The following is a 13,645-nucleotide window of genomic DNA, read 5'->3' on the forward strand; positions in this document are numbered from 1 at the left end:
TCAAAATACCAGAAAACTAGTTATAAAGAAAAAAAAAATTAAGACCAGGGAACTTGGACGTGTTTAAATATTAAAAGTAGAAAACATGGGAGATATGACAATGGTAAGAATTTACTACAGAAGGCAAAAGGGTTGTTTTCATCTTACTTCACTCTGAAATGAGGAACTGATCTCTTCTGTAGCCCCGTGTGAGCAGCAGCCTCTGCATGGGTGCCTGAGGAAGGAAAAGTTCCCTGTGATTTACTGATGTCCTGAACAGTAACAGTTTCCAAAAGTAACTGTTTCTTTAATAAAAATCATATATGTTTTGAACTAGGAAAAGACAGGTTTTCTTCTTGAAGCACTTCCAACACTGAAAGTGTTAAGGTGAAATTAAAACATGTTAAACTACTTCTGTGCAATAAATCAGAGAGAAGGAACGGCATGAGGAACAGTTATGACACACTGATGGTGAGTCAGGCTTTTTTAGAGATAATCTGAAAAAGAGCAAGAAGGATTTTTTAAAAGATAGAATAAACCAATCTGTTCTCAATTCCTGTCCTTATACCTGTCAAATAATTCAGAGTCTGACTCTCCCCTTACAGGGCACGGACACAACCCGTGCATGCCCACAGGAGCTGGCATTTTTACAGACCCCTGAAAATTCTCATTCATTTTAATTGAGAAATTATCCCCCAATGCCAGGGTCTCTAATAATTTTCACATTACCTAAACACAGTTTATGGAGAAATAGTTGCTAGAAACTCAAGTCAGGATGCATCCAAGCTCTCATGGCAAGTCTGCAGCCACCCAGGTGGGTTTCACATCTGGCTTTGGGCACTTGCTGGTGCTCCCACGGATGGGGTTGGCCATGGATCAGCCTTGGAGAACAGACCCCAGAATATTGCACCCTAACAAAAATTTAACTACACCAATAAACATAGAAAATAACCTGTCTATCTCCAGAGGGGCTCACGTTAGTGTTTAAATTCACTTTCTCTTGTCTTCCCAGTATAATCCTACTGCTGCAGCTAAAATCTGTTTCTTTTTTAATCAAACTTGGTATTTTGAAACAAGGAGTGTCACGGCCCAGTTCTTTAATAAACCCCACTGATATGGATCCTTCAATCCCTTGTAGCGTTCAGGGAAATCTGTGCTCACAGATCCTATTGCAGGGCAGGGGACTCAAAGGCTAATCTCTCTAGATACTGTTTTTTCTTCCTGGTTGCATGGGGTGAAAAATGTGAGAAATATGTAATTCCAAGGTACCGTGGCAGCATTAAACCACAGCTTTGTGCCCCATATATTGCCTTTATTAAGCATAATCTTGCACAGACTAGGAAGGTAAATGGTAAATGGCTTAATGGCAGTTTAATATTCTGCACAAATCCATAACAGACATTTTAGTTGCTTTTAATTGATGTAGCTGCTAGCTTTGTTAAACTCTCCAGGAGAGTAGTTCTCACTGGGAACAAGCTTCCTAGAAAGTATCAGTTTGCAAAAACACAATAGTTTGGGCGATAATTGTGCAGAAAGACACTTCAGCATTTCTTTGCAGTTGAATAAGAGTGTTTTGTTTCACTTTTGTAAAACTCAACATCGGGTGCCTAAATTATCGTCAAACTTTCCAAACAGCTAAATAGAGAAATATTTGGGTTAAAACACTTTTCAAATAAAACAGCAACTGGAAGACTTTAGCCAAACAAAACATTTTTATGGCTGCATGCACATGAGAAAAAATATAGGAGAAGTCCTGATGTTACTTAAACAGTAGCATTCAGCACTCATAAAAGATGCAGTATTAAATTATTTTCCACTTATAAATCAACTGGCCTTGCTCTATACATTAGCACAAGCTTTAGCTGGTTTCTTCTTACTGATCTTCGCGTAAGTCCATATAACCCTGAATGAAATGCTGCTGGCATGACACAATCCCAACTACTGCAACTAAAAAAAATATATAAACCCAGAAAGTACATACAGAAAATTATTGCAGCCAGCAAAGAAAATTAAAGCAGCTCTGCAATTAAAAAAAAACCCTACATTTTTTATTCCATTGGTCTGATCAGCAACTACAGCTCCTGTTTGGGGGGGAGGAAAAAAAAAAAAACAAAAAAAAAAAAAACGAGAAGAATAATCTCCCTGAAAATTAACTTTTAGATTTTTTTTTAAGCTTGTAAAAATAGTGAGGGATCTGAAGGTGTGTCTCAGCAGGTTTTCCCTGCCTGTCTGGTGCCGAGACTTTTTGCGTGATCAAAGAATACATGACAGGGAAGGGATCTATGCTTGTAAATATCAAACGGTTTGATCATGCTAAAAGACTTTATTGAAGTTTCCCACTTTTTAATCAAACAAGAAACATCCACCTCCAGTACTCATAGAAAAAGAGCTAGTATGATATTAGAGCAAAAAAAGATACTAAACGTGACTTACGGGTAAGGGGCTTTCTTCCTGTTCTATGGTACTGCCATTAATGTCATGTTTGTAGGCTGAGGAGAAACTGCAACCATTATAATTTCATCACAGCACAGTATAAAAAGGGCTTGACAACACCAATATTAATAAGTCTGCAACAGGCCACGAGAAATAAGCTGTGTTCACATATGCAGCCTTTTAAAACAGAATTAAAGAGCAATAATGAAATGAATACACCACTGGCTTGTTTGTTTTTTTTTTTTTTTTCCCCTCCTGCTTGATAGTGAAATCCACAGCATCAAAATCTGCAAGTGGCCCATGGAGAGGTTTTCTATACTAATTCTGTAACTTAGTATGATAATTTGCCCCCCCCAAAAAAAAAAAAAAAAAAAAAAAAAAAAAAGTGAAAAGTTAAAAATGCCATTCTGAATGAACACATGGAGCACCGAGTAAAAAGAACCAATAATTTACAGTAAGATGATAAGAGTGTAATATTGCTTTAATATAATGTGTTAATGAAATTGCCATTGTAAGATAGATAAGACTTAATAACCTAACTCTCATTGTGTTCTGTGGTTTGGAGGCTTTGGAAAGGTACATGTTAGTGCTGTGTATCTGGTGTGAATCCTGACATAATTTTGAGGACTCGCCGTTTCCAGTGCCACCAGAGCCTGAATTTACTTTCCCTGGAAAAACCCAGGCAGGCACTGTCCTGCTTTGTCAGGTACTGCTGTGCTTCTCTGCCAGCTTCTGCATACCACACAGTTTGTGGAAAAAATTTCATTATTTTTAGAACAATTTAATACATTTATTTTCAATCCACTTTATACGTAAAATTAGGTTTAAAAAGAAAAAAAAAAAAAAGACTCCCTGGCTTCTTAAAATCTTTATTCTTTAACATACTGACATTTTTTAAATGGGCAATGGGGCGATATGGAGAATGGCAAATTAATTTCTTTCCCTTATTTTTGTGCCAGGGTGGCTCAGCCTCACTCTGCAGTGCTCCTGCCACTTTTGCAAGCATCTTATATTTGCAGAGATGAGGGCTTATACTTCTCTTTATTAAATGGCAGCTTGTTTGTGCTAATTGTCAGGAAGAAAACTAAACTTCTTGACTCTCTGTGGACCACTATTTATAGTTAGGAAGAGCAGCTCTGCACTTATGCAGGGGGATATTTGTATGAATGAGGTTAACGTGTGGCTACAGCAATCTCTTCTGCCAGTTGTGAGGAAATTATTTTGTCGATGTAACGAGGCTAGAGAAGCACACAGCATGGGTTTTAAACCCAAAATGTGATTTCAGAGGGGGGGAGAAAGCTTTTGAACAGATTCATGAAGGAAAAAAAAAAAAAAAAAAAAAAAAAGAGAGAGATTTTTAACAGTGTGGGCTTTGGAATCAATATTCTATGTGCACCTTTGGAAAATATTTTTGTAGTATTAGAGAGATACACAAAACTGCAGTTTGTTCTCCAGAAGTGTTAGAGGATGCTATGAGTGGAGTGAAAGAGGAGAGGGGATTTATCCCAATCTCTTCTCTGAGAAAATCTCTCTGGAAGAAGATTTTTTATTATTGTCTCATGGACCCTCCTGAGTTTTGTTTCTGAAATGCCCAGAAAGTTTCTCAGTACAAGTCCCATGCCAGAAATTCTGCCGTCCATTTTGGAGGAAGTATCTTTTTTCCAAAATAATGTATTAGTTACTGCATCTGCTCTTCTGGCATGGCTGAGAGTAGTTCCCTCACAGTAGATATGACAAATAAAAACTATTTGTAAAAAAATAAAACCTTTTAGGAAAGTTGTTTTTTTTTTAATTATTTGTCCACACAGATTATAGAGACAACTTTGTGTCATTACTGATAGAGTTCTCCAGTGCTTTGGACTATGCTTTTTTAATAAGTATTTAAAAATCTATTGCTGCTTTAAAGTACACAAACTTATCTCTATGAAATTCTGATGAGTCTGCTGTTATCAACTTCTGGAATTTTTAATGTGCTTTGTTTCTTATATCTCAAATTATATTTACAGCCTTTATATCTCAAAAACACCAGTTATTTACATGTGCTGATTCTGAGATGAATATTTTCATGCATATTCTATCACTGAAGGTAGCACATTGAGAAAGGATAATCCAACTTCATTTATCATCTCATAGTACTTAGTGCCTTAAGTGATGTGCTTCTTAGATTCAGAAATTAATACAAATGTTTAAAAAAACAACTACAACACTGAAAATGAGTCCAACATATTGAGGAATGGAGGAAGATTTTATGTAAGCCAGAATTAATTATTTGGAAGCGTTTTTATATTTTGGAACTTCGTCAGGATTAAAAAGAAGCCTTAGTTATTTGAAACTATATATTTTAGAGGGAAAGAAAACATTTATAAAATACATCCCCACTAGCAGGTTGTGGTGGTGGGCTGGCCAGCCCTTCTAGGGACAACTCCGGTCTGATGGCAACGAAGAATTCATCTCAAAATTAACAGCACATTTCTAATCTGCATGCTCGTGGCTCGTAGTTTTGTGGCCACAATTAGAAATTAAACAGGAGAAACAAATGCCTGTGTTTTGTTTTGAGAGGGTTAGTTTCATTTCTGACTTGGAAATGACAGCGCAGATGCATAAATCATGGAACACCAAGAGGAAAACACGCCGCATTAGCTGGGATGCTGAAATTATGCTGCATTAATATGCAAGAAAGAATTAAAACAATAAAAAGCCTTTGAAAAAAAAGGGATGTTTTAAAAAAAAGTCATGTAGTGTCATTTCTTATGCAACAACAGTCCACTTCTCCTCCAAAGCAGGGTTTGAAAAAAAAAAAGCCCAACCCCACACGGCTGTAGAGAGAGCACATGTTACATCAGACACAGTACCTGATTTTTCACTGCACAGCTTGTCAGCTAGATAGTCTGCCTCTTGGGCGATAAGTGAGAATATTTCATCTTCATACTCTTCTACGATACTTTCCCACTGTAAGGATGAAAAAAAAAAAAAAAGGAGGATACTCTTACTGTGCTTTTTTTTTTTTTTTTTTAAAGCTAGAAATAAGCCAGGCAGTTGCGATGATGCAGCAAAGAGCCCCCAGCTCGCTCCACTCTTCCCTGCCCTATGCAGCATGGGGAGGAATGGGGGTTGCCCCAGAATTAATGCCACCAAATATTACTTAAACTTTATGCCCAGCCTCACTGATGTTTCAAAAACCACATTCATGGGTTGGGGGGGGTGTGGAAATCCCACGAAAAGGCATTTCACTCAGATAGAGACACCCCCCATCCCATCCCTCCGCCTCTTTCAACATAGACTCAGGGAGGAGGCACTCAAAATTTAAATAAAACAAGCCCATTCTGTAGTCTGATATTAACGGTCATGATGTACAATAAATACAGCTCTCTGACTATGCAGATGCAGCTCTGATTTCACCACAGATAGAGCAGTCGACAGCAAGGAGCTGCCGAGTCCCCCCCCCCACTATTTAGGGAGCTGCTGGTAATTCACTTCAGTGCCACAAAATGGGTCTCTGACCCCATGAGAAGGGTGAAGTGTGACTCTGAGGGGGTGCACCACCCAGCCTGGTGTTTGGCTTTTTAGGAGGCTTGGATTCATATTAAGAGGAAATTCCTGTCCCCAGAATCCAGGCTTCTCCTCATAAACAAGGGGAAACCCTTTAACATGGGCAGAGAAAAAAAAAAAAAAAGAAATATAATCTGCTCGCTGGAAGTTGTGCTCAGTACACGCACAGAAAAAGGCCCTTTGCTGGGGTGTTTTGCTAAAAAAAAAAATAAAAATATTCAATCTATTATCTACCAGGACATGCACTGCCCCTGAGCTGGAGGTGGCCGTGGCAGAGCTGCTGCCTGAGATCCTTCCCAGGAGCTCCGGCCCTCCGAGCGTGCACGCCGGCTCACTCGCTGGCCTCTTTCAAGTCCCCAGCTGCCCTAAAGGCCATGGCCAGAACAACTCCATGGCTTTTTTTGGGGGGGTATTTTTTGCGTACTTTCTACTAGATAAAAAAACCCAAACCAACAGAATACCTAAAAAGCATTAAAAAAAAATTAAGTATATATGTTTGGAGAAGGCGCTAGCGTGAAGCCAGGCTGAGTACCTCAGTGTTTTTAGCTGAGCTGGATTAGCCGAGAAAAATTTATCCCTATGCCACGAGGCCTAAGGAAAAAAAAAAAAAGATGACATCCTTCCCCTCCTCCTCTAATTTGTCCATAAATATTTGAAACTACTTTAATAGCAGTCTTCATTTTAGCCACTAGTACAATTCCCTTATTTCCTGCACAGAAATCAACAGAGATATTTTTGGGGGAAACACTGATTTATATTTAATCACTTAGAAAAAAATTCCCCGAGTAAAATGTTGTTTTGAACCTTTGGAGTTTAGGAAATTTATAATGTATAAAAGCATCTGGTACAATCCATGGGTTACTTCTGCAAGTGACGTGTCTTTTGTAAATGCTTTATTCATATTTATGAAGCCTTAAATAGATCCAAATACATTTCTAAATAATGTTATAAAGCATCTGAAAAAACAAGTGTTATCTCCAAATGCTCAGCTGGTTTCTGTGAGGATCTGGTTCAGAGTATTTTAAAATATGGCAAGATTCTTAAAACAAGGCACAATCTGCATGTATATAAGTGACGAGGAAGAGTGGGCACGCTGACACAGCTCTTGCTGGAAAATAAAAGGTTATTCTTTCGTTGTGTTGGCTTACAGCAAATTTCAAAGTTTTTTAAGATTTTTTTTTTTTCAAGTCTGCATAGATTTTTCTCTTGCCTAGGAACAAGTCTCTACTATCTCCCTTTCTGTCCCAACAACTCCATTAAGTTGCTCTCTGACTTTGCTAAAGGAACCACATAGAGGCAAAAACCGTCCCTTTTTTTTTTTTTTTTTTTTTTTTTGCCTTGCTAATTATATCACTAAAAAAAAACCCATTTCATACAGATAACGTTTAGTTAGATCACCGAAAAAGAGCATCCCCTCTCTCTATGTAGAACTGTTGACACGTTACATTACACACATAATTAAAAATGTCAGCTCCAGCTAAGGTGACCCTGGAGAACCCTCCAGCTCACACCCAACGCGCCCCTCATGCCCCTCGCCCTCCTCCAGAAGCCAGAGCCCAGTTGGAAACCTCCTGGCAGCCCGAAGAGACGGAGGTGAAGGGAGACAGCCACCAGCAGAGGATGTTTCTGGCCATGAAAGCCCTTGGTGCTCCAGCCACTTGTTTCTCTGGTTGAAACGGAGTTTGTAAAAGTCCCGGGCTTTCAGTTGTTGCTCTGTCTTTTAGCCGCTGCTCGCCAGCTCAGATGCAGCTGTTTAATACCTCCCAGGGGTTTTGTGAGGAAAATAATAGCTTACAAAAACTAGCTTCTCCCAGGTTCTACTATTTCAGCTTTATTTCCGAACAGCTGGTCCGTATCTTTGTCCATCCCCTTCCCTCCAATTCGGCAGGAAACCTCCGGCCGCTACCTACGCCCCGAGAGCCACCGCTGCTGGTGGTGGGGGTCAAAGAGCAACCCTCACCATTGGAAACGGGGACAAAAAAATAAAACAAAAAAACAACATTCCCCTTCCCCCCACTCCCCCCCCCCAAACTTTGCGCCCCGTCTAGACAGGTCAAGGTGCAAGATGCTTCTCTCCCTGTTGCGTCTTCCGGAAAGGGGCGTGAACCGGAGCCAAGTGCACAGCAAACACCCGCGCCGCATCCCTGCCCCTTTAGAAGACTTCTTTTTTTTTTTTTCTTTTTCTTTTTTTTTTTTTTTTTTTTTTCTTCTTCTTCTTTTTCTCTCCACCCTCTGCTGATCAAAGTAGGAAGTTTTCATGACAACCATAGTCAAAGGGCCTGCATCGCAAATGAACTCGATTTCGGCGATGTTGATATATCCAGGCTCCATTGTCTCTTTTCAGACACAGTATGAACCCTTCCGGTCTCAATGATTACATTACAGAAGGACTTTCACATGTGGGCTTCATTTGCACAAAGGGGTTGCCTTGCTTCACCACCATCTGGCCACAAATCAGATAAATAAAGGCAGGAGAATTAAAATTAAAGCTTAGAAGGTTGGTTGTTTTTTTTTTCTTCTTTTCCCCATCTCTCTCTCCCTTCATCTTCTTCTTGCACTGGGGCCCATTATGAAATCCTTCCCTCCCCCAGTGGCATTTTGGATGAGGAGACTACTTCTTATGAGACCTGGGAAAAGTGAAAAAGAGTGCGGGAAAAAAACCAAACCACACAAACAAAAAAAGGGAAAAACCTGGGAAAAGCAAAACAATTTTTAAAAATTTTTTTTTTTAAAATTAAAAAGCCTGCTGTTTTTTACTGCTAGCCCTGTTTGTAGGGCAGCGTAACCTATTTTACAGTGAAGACAAGCTCATACCAAACTGGATTTTGCTATTAAAAGTCTGTCTCATCCACTGGGATGCAAATATTTTTTTTTTAGGAAAACACAGTGTCCCGCAGGCCAACAAAAAAAAAAAAGCTGGCAGTATCAGAAGGCAATGGCCAAAGTTGTGTTTGAAACTTATTCTCCAAACTCTGCTGCTTCTCCCTGCTGCTGTGTCAGGGAGTGAAGAGGCTCAAGCAGTGCTCAGGCATGAAGGAAGGGCTTTACCCCAACAAAAAAAAGAGAAATATATGGCAGTTTCTGAAAGTAGAAAATAAAGAAACCTGTGAACACAGGAGGAGGGTGTTAGAGCCCTTACAACAGGAGGTGAGATTCAACCTCAGAATCTAATTTCAGCCCTGGCATCACTTCTATTGAGGTCAGTGTTGCTCCGGGAGGGATTTATTTTATAATTTATTTTTTTTCCAATCTGGTTGCTATTCCAATAACTTGCACTACTTTTCATCCCTTTCCTAAGCTACTTCCAGGACAGTAACTTAAGTCAGCTTGATAGGGAAAGTCACTTTTCACAGCTGTATTTCTTCACACATAAAGGTATTCAGTGTAATGAGGAGAGTTTTATTTTGAAGATTCTGGGGGAGGGGGGAAAAAAGTTTTTTCCATATCTATGTTCCAACTGATATTCAGGTGTGTAGCCATATCCCCTGCTGCCCCACTGCAGCCCCTTCCTGTGGCTTCCTGGCTGGTCAGGGACACTGTGAGTGTGGCTGAGCCCAAGCCCAGAGGGGCCACAGGGTATCCTGGCCAAATATGAGGCATTCACCTCTCCTGAGTGGTATCAGTGCAGCAAAGCCAAGCACTGACCTGGGAGAAAACACATCCAACCTCAAAAATACAAAGCAACGAAACTTCAAAATGCAGGTGACAAACCCCACAAATTTACAGAGATGATTTTGCTGTCTGTGCTTTCTTTTGGATGCATGAGAAAGGTTTTGTGTATGAACTGGCATCTGTGTGATGTGGGTCAGGCTGAAAATGGTTTGTATTTAGCATCATATTTAGCTTTGGGCTGTGTTCCCTTGCTACAGTGTTGCAAAGCATTTTAGGGATATATAAAGCAAGTAAATAAAAATGTAGGAGCATAATTTGCCAACAGCTGGATTTACTAATTTTGTGTTTCTCTTTAACAAATTACACATTGGATGTGTAATCTCTGTGTCTTCCCTCATTTGTTTGGAGTCTCACACTTTGGGTAGCAACTACGAATATATGAGCAAGCCTCTCGTAAACCTGTGGATGCAGAAGCTGCCAAGATAATCTATTAATTTCTGTTGTCCAGTTGTTGTGTTTTGCCTAGGGAAATTTTTGCAGAAAGAAATGCAACTTGAATTTCAGCAAAGTATTTTTGGTAAACTGTCATCTGCCCAGCTGTACAGGGTTCTGGGCAGTTAAGAGTGCTCTTTCTGAAAGTGTTTTAATAGTAAGAGACGAATAAGTATTTGGACAAGTGGTGGAAAACTAAAGCCTTTCTTTCTATACTGTGAAGATTTTGAATAGTACTTGTCAATAAAGCAACTCCTATTGTAATTGTACCGGAGACATGGGCCTCCATCCCGAAAAAGCTGTCTCAGAGATACTAACCTCATTAAAATATGAATGAAAAAGCAGCCATCATTGTATTGGGAGAAAACCATTTACTTGGCAACAAACTTTATCTGCTATCTTTTTCAAATATGTATATATGATATCCAGCAGATTTTTCATTACGTTTTATGAGGTTGATGAGTACAGTATTCTTTTCTATCAAGTTTTCAAATTAGGCACAAACTCTGATCCTTCCCTCTCTGCTTTTTCTACAGAGCATTTAAAAATTGGAAGCACCTTCAAATAATTTGAAACCTTTAAAAAGGGAAAAAAAGAGAAAGCGCATTGTTTCTTTGTTACGTTGCATTTTTGTTGTTGTTGTTTTGTGGGCTTTTTTGAGGTTGGAGGAAACTTTTGCATTTATTTGTGTGTTTTTTTCCAGAATATCTCATCCAATTTCAAAACAAAACAAGAGAATTCATTATGGACCACTGTGACGACACCTTAATAACAGTCAATTATAGGGTGCTCAAATGCCTGTTCATTACTATGTCTCTGTTAATCTAGTCCTAAATTTCTTGCTTGATAGATACCACGACCGGCCAAGAATACAATTGCATTACAAAGTGCAATGAAAAATATACAAAATGTAACTGCAGGAAGTAGGCAGTTTCAAAATAACCAAGCTGTCAATCAAATATTTCTCAAAACAATTAGACATATCTGGTCAAATTTTTATAAAATATAGACAGATTCAGAATGGATAATATATGAAGCTTTAGGTTTAAATAGGAAATGTTTCAAAGACTTAGAAATAAGTCTTTTAAAATGTTTCATGTAGTTTAATCACTATCTTTTCATCCACAAAAGTGTTCAAATCATTTTTGATATTAGTTAAAAGTCAATATTTAGAAGTGAAAATTCAAACCTCCTTTGCTCTAGGCTAAAACAGGAGCAACATGAATGCTGAGCTACTCTAAAGGCTGATGGGATATATAATTAGCTATTATGTTAATTGAATCCACTGTGAGTTTGTTGTATGAGATTTCTTCATATAATATGCAAATAGCTTTGAAGGTTTAGTTTTAATAGACAATATAATTAGAAATCTTCTAAAGGAGTGAATTCTAATGAGGCATAATAAAGCTTTGTAAAATATCTGTTTGCTGGGTGAGCAGACCACCTGGGCTTAATCAGTGCTGGGAACTTTATTGTGTAATGGGGTATTTTAAAGAAAGTTTAAGAATTTACCTTTCTAGTTCCATTCATCACATATTAGTTTAGGAGAAGGAGAGTTCATTTTAGCAAGGAAGGAGCTGAAATTCCTGTAATAAGGAAGGAGGTGAAATTCTTGTACTCTGAGGGGAGGAAATAACTTAAAAAATAAACAACTGGAATTCTGCTTATTTAAAAGAAAATAAAAATAAATTTACAAGACCCTGTCTCCCAGCTCTAGCCTCGGTTATGTGCATCTCAAGATACTTAAAGTGAAACGTTACATGAGCAAAGTTTGCCATTATTCCTGCCATTAAATGCCTGCTTCAAGCAGATGTAGATACTTGAGCTTCTGTAGTGTAACTAATCAGCGTAACTTCACTTTTAGTAAGATAGCCCAACATGTTAATATGTGGAATTAAGCACTCTCTTCTAAAGGAAAAAATTCACACCAGGGTATTCCGGAGCCAGTCCCGAATTCCACCCTCGCATTCCACGTGCTTTAAGACCACCACCAAAGACAAAGCTGAAACTATTTTAGCTAATACCAGAATGCCACAAATGTGTAATCTCTCACCTAATTTGCCTTGTTCACACTTCAGGCTGTGCCAAAGCTGCACTGTTCATTCTTAATATTAATTGAAAATAATAAGGACAGGAGACTTTATGCTAGCGTAGCATTCAGAGAAGGGCATTTCCCCCACATCCCCCCTCCCCATCAAAAATAATCAGTAGCAACATGCTAGGAAAGAATCAGAAGCCCCGATTAAAGCAGCAGATTTAACCTAACCAAAAACCCCACATTCTCCTGGCAAACACCCTGCCAGCCCCATTGGGGAGGAGAGGCAGAAAACAAACCCCACTCCAGCCAGGCGAGGGGTCTGTCCAGCCAGACTGCAGCTACCTAGAAATTGTTTCATTTCTTTGTTCCATACCCGAATATCTCCAGCCCTATTCTTCACAGAGATGCTCCCTGCAATGTCAAGAATCCAACAAACCCTTACTTAATAAAGTCACTATTGTGAATACATTATAAATTCAGCATGCCTCGTATAGTATAAAACTGTTGTCCCTGTGTCTGGGTACCTAGAGTGCACAAGTTCCATCTTGTACTATAGAAATATTTCTCTGATCTCTACACTTAAAATCTGCAGCACCAAGTGCTTGTTCTTATGAATAAAGACGAACCTCAGCACGGCAGAAAAGGATGACATTGTACACATTATTTTCAGCTGAAAAAAAATATCTCTGCGTTTATTTTCCCAGGTTCTGCTCTAAGCCATTCAGAAGTTGTGATCTTTCAAAAACTGCCCCTTTCCCCACCATCACTTGAGGAAACAAACAGTCAGTCAAAGCCAACCTTCCTCCCCATATGTGAACTTTATTCACACTCCATTTTTTTATTTCTTCTTCAGACTCAAATCGTCTGGAGAAGATAGCCTGGAGCAGCCTTCAGAAATCAGGACCATGCCCTGGAGAATTAGTGTCAGAAGTGGATGTTACCTGTTTGCCTTCCCTGCTATCCTCCCCTTATCCCCTAAGGGAACAAAACCAGGCGGATTCTGCCTAATGTTAATTAAATCACTCTGTTAATTAGAAGTAAGGTGCTTTAGCAACAAGCAAACAAAAGCCCTATTCCTCTCAATCTCCGAAAGATGGACTCAAATGTGCTAAAACACTGGTTAAACTTAGAAAACAAAAAGAGGCTAAGGAGGAAGCCAAGTGCTTTGATCAGACTTTCCCACCTCTTCCCCAGGCAAAACAAGCTCTCCTAAGGAAGGTCTGCCTGTGGGGGATGCTGGATGGGGTTAGGAAAGGCTGACTAGGCAGAGAAATAGGGAACAACCCACGTGTGTGATGGAGTCTCCAGCAAAGGAGAGAAAATAGGAAAAAAAATTGTTTGATAGTCTGTTGTGCTGAAGGATGTTTAAGTCTTCAGTCCCAAGAGCCAGATCTAGGCTAACAGACTTAACAGGAATAACTATAAGATCTGAAAGGAAACTGTGCTGTTGGGCTCAGGCTTGGGACAACTCCTTGATGGGGAGAACTGGGGAGGTCTGTGGGGTGAAGGGCTGAGGAGGTCAAGCTGGAGATGAACACACTG

General features: G+C 39.3%; 1 protein-coding gene across 1 annotated transcript in view; it reads right to left on the reverse strand.

Moving 5' to 3' along the window:
- Positions 1 to 3,584: 3,584 nt before the first annotated feature.
- The window catches only part of CNPY1 (canopy FGF signaling regulator 1), a 41,506-nt gene continuing 31,445 nt past the window's right edge, over positions 3,585 to 13,645 (reverse strand). Inside the window, exons 3-4 of the mRNA XM_071738700.1 lie at positions 5,251 to 5,361; positions 3,585 to 3,650 (exon numbers count right to left, since the gene is read on the reverse strand). Coding sequence (XP_071594801.1) covers positions 3,585 to 3,650; positions 5,251 to 5,361 — 177 coding nt within the window. The remainder of the gene's footprint in view (positions 3,651 to 5,250; positions 5,362 to 13,645) is intronic.

This window comes from Heliangelus exortis, chromosome 2 (genome assembly GCF_036169615.1).
Source record: "Heliangelus exortis chromosome 2, bHelExo1.hap1, whole genome shotgun sequence".
In the NCBI taxonomy this organism is placed as follows: Eukaryota; Metazoa; Chordata; class Aves; order Apodiformes; family Trochilidae; genus Heliangelus; species Heliangelus exortis.